Consider the following 2,497-nt stretch of genomic DNA (forward strand, 5'->3'; position numbering starts at 1 on the left):
GGCCGCGGCCTCTGAGGAGGGGCGCGGGGCCCGGCGCGGCGCAGCCGCCTGCGGCCCGGTGTCCGCTCCTCGCCGCGCCCCGCTTGGCCGCCAGCGCTGCCGCGGCTCCGGCCGCCTCGCGGGCCGGCGGCAGAGGAGCTGCTTGCGGCCCTGTCTGCCGGCACTGCGCTCACTGTCGTTCCCTGCCCGCCGCAGGTCACCTCTGGCTGTTCAGGGACGCGGGCACCAACGACGGGCTGCTGGTGAACCAGCGGGAGCTGTTCGTCGCCACTCCCGACGTGCGCAAAGCGGACATCACGCTGCCAGGTAAAGCGGTCAGGAGCGATGAGCACTGCAGGCCGACGCACCGTCGCGCCCTCTGCTCGCTTCAGCGCGGGGCTCCGGCGGTGAATCCGGTGTTCAGTGCTTAGTAAAATCACCTGTAAAATAGGAACAGGTCGTGAGGGTTTCTAGAACCATGTCATTGCTTTCTTGTGAATAGAGCTACTGATAGATCTTTCATTCTTAAGATTTCTTCTCACTCCTGATGGCTTTCACTGGATGTCTCGTGGCAGTGAAGAGAACATTCTTATTCTCTCTTTCTTGTAACCTTAGTGTGTTGTGAATAGCTCTGCCACACTTCATTTTTGCTCTTCATGCGTCTGCGTCACAGAGTATTTCAGGTAACAGTGAAAAGCCTGGTGCCAGTCTCAGGGGGTGTTTTGTTTTGTTTTGGTTTTTATCTCAGTGTTCACCCTGAAAGAGAGATGTCTCCAGGTTGTTCGCAGCCTGGTCAAACCAATGGACTACAGGAAACTGGACATTGTTCGATCATTGTATGAGGAACTGGAAGATCATCCTGATATTAGTAAGGATATTCTGCGGCTTTCTCTGGAGAGAAGTGAAACGTTAAGGAATGGAATTTCAGAATAAGATGGATGCTGTTCATTCCAGACTCATTTAAAGAGTCTTTAAACCACTGACTTTAAGCATGGGTTACCACCCTGAGACAGGCCAGGAGCTGCATTTCATATTCTGAAACATACACTCAGTTACCTAAGGTGTACAAATCTTGTTATGACGGTAAGTCCGATTCAAAAGACTAAACACCACGTAAACATATGCTAAGCTCGTGATGGTCCAGTTCTGCTCTTACCAATGCATATTGCAAACCTGTGACTTCAGAGGCCTTGCGTGGATGAAACTCAGAGATGAATTTTAACTTGGTTTATTTCAGAACATGCCACAATGATTTAAGATCAGGTCATGTGTGAGGGATGTTTGTTTATGTATGTGGGAGTTTGCACCACCTTCTTCTGAAGGCCTAACCGGAAACTTTATGTTGGAGGAAAGATGAACTGTGTAAAAGCTTGGGGTTTTACACACTTCCCTTTGCATTTATAAATCYGTGTCCTAGTAACACTTTGAGCCTGACAAATTTTTACACAGATCATACTTTTAATGCCTTATTTGTCCTTCGTTATTGGTTTGTTCACTGGTTCATCTCAGGGTGATTCAGCCTGGTCAGCCACATTGGCTGTATCCTAGTTTTGGGGCACCTTTCCCCTCTGCAAGGTTCAAGTCCTGAGGGGAGGCATTTTTCTGGAGCATGAGCCATTTAAGTTGCTATTGTCTCCTGAGGATTAGGCAGGAGGCTGTATCAGCTCATGCAAGCCTGTTGCTAGGTCCATCTCACAAATTGATCTATGCTTTGTTTCAGGCAGGCTGGATGAGCAAAGAAAAAATATTTCTTTGACTATATCCTATTCTTCTCATTCCTCAACGAGAATGTGTATTTGAATGTATACATGTAATTCAAAGCAGCATTGTTTTTAGCAGATGTATGAATTGTCTACCAAGCAAAAGATGTAGTGCTGTGCCATGTTAGAAGCAGACTGATACAAGATTATAGCAGATTATTTGTGGAATACCTTTCTTTCTATTTATGCTTAAATACTGTAAAAACACAGCTGTGAAACTAAATGACAATATCAGCCCATTCTGTTAAGTATGAATTGTCTCCACTTCTGGTACACTTGTTTTTGTTAAAGTGAAATGTATGAACTGATCTTTGTTGTTTGTCATAAAATGTAAATCCACACTAACTTTTTGACTCTCTTCTGTGATTCTGTCAAGTAACTTCACAGTACATGTAACTGTACGCTTGTTTTCCTAAAGTCCCCTTAAAAGTCATTTTAGTCATTTAGCATCTTGTTGCTGCGGGACTGCACGTAGCTGACACTGAACTGTTATCACAGTTTTGGTAGTGTCTGTTGTCACCTCTTGCCACTGTTGTCACCTCTTGCAGATCTGTTTCAGTGACATGTGAGCGGTTGCAGGGCTCCGGAGCAGAGGTCAGTAAGTCATTCAGCTCCTAGGGAGTGCTTTGATCGGAGCGAATTCAGCTGTGCCCTAACAGGTGCCGTGCTACAAACGTTTGAGGGAGGCATTTCTCTCCCAGTGTCCTTGTGATACTGTGCTTTCTGCTTAAGGTATCAGTTYTGTCAACCAGTTACAC

The 2,497-nt window shown here is 46.5% G+C and overlaps 1 protein-coding gene across 1 annotated transcript in view; it reads left to right on the forward strand.

The window, feature by feature from the left end:
- VHL (von Hippel-Lindau tumor suppressor) overlaps nucleotides 1-2,084 on the forward strand; it is a 3,894-nt gene extending 1,810 nt beyond the window's left edge. Inside the window, exons 2-3 of the mRNA XM_085308913.1 lie at nucleotides 95-306; nucleotides 728-2,084. Coding sequence (XP_085165039.1) covers nucleotides 95-306; nucleotides 728-912 — 397 coding nt within the window. The 3' untranslated portion in view covers nucleotides 913-2,084. The remainder of the gene's footprint in view (nucleotides 1-94; nucleotides 307-727) is intronic.
- The last annotated feature ends 413 nt before the right edge of the window (nucleotides 2,085-2,497 follow it).

The sequence above is a fragment of the Rhea americana genome, unplaced genomic scaffold, assembly GCF_003343005.1.
Source record: "Rhea americana isolate MKP2758 unplaced genomic scaffold, rheAme1 scaffold_286, whole genome shotgun sequence".
In the NCBI taxonomy this organism is placed as follows: Eukaryota; Metazoa; Chordata; class Aves; order Rheiformes; family Rheidae; genus Rhea; species Rhea americana.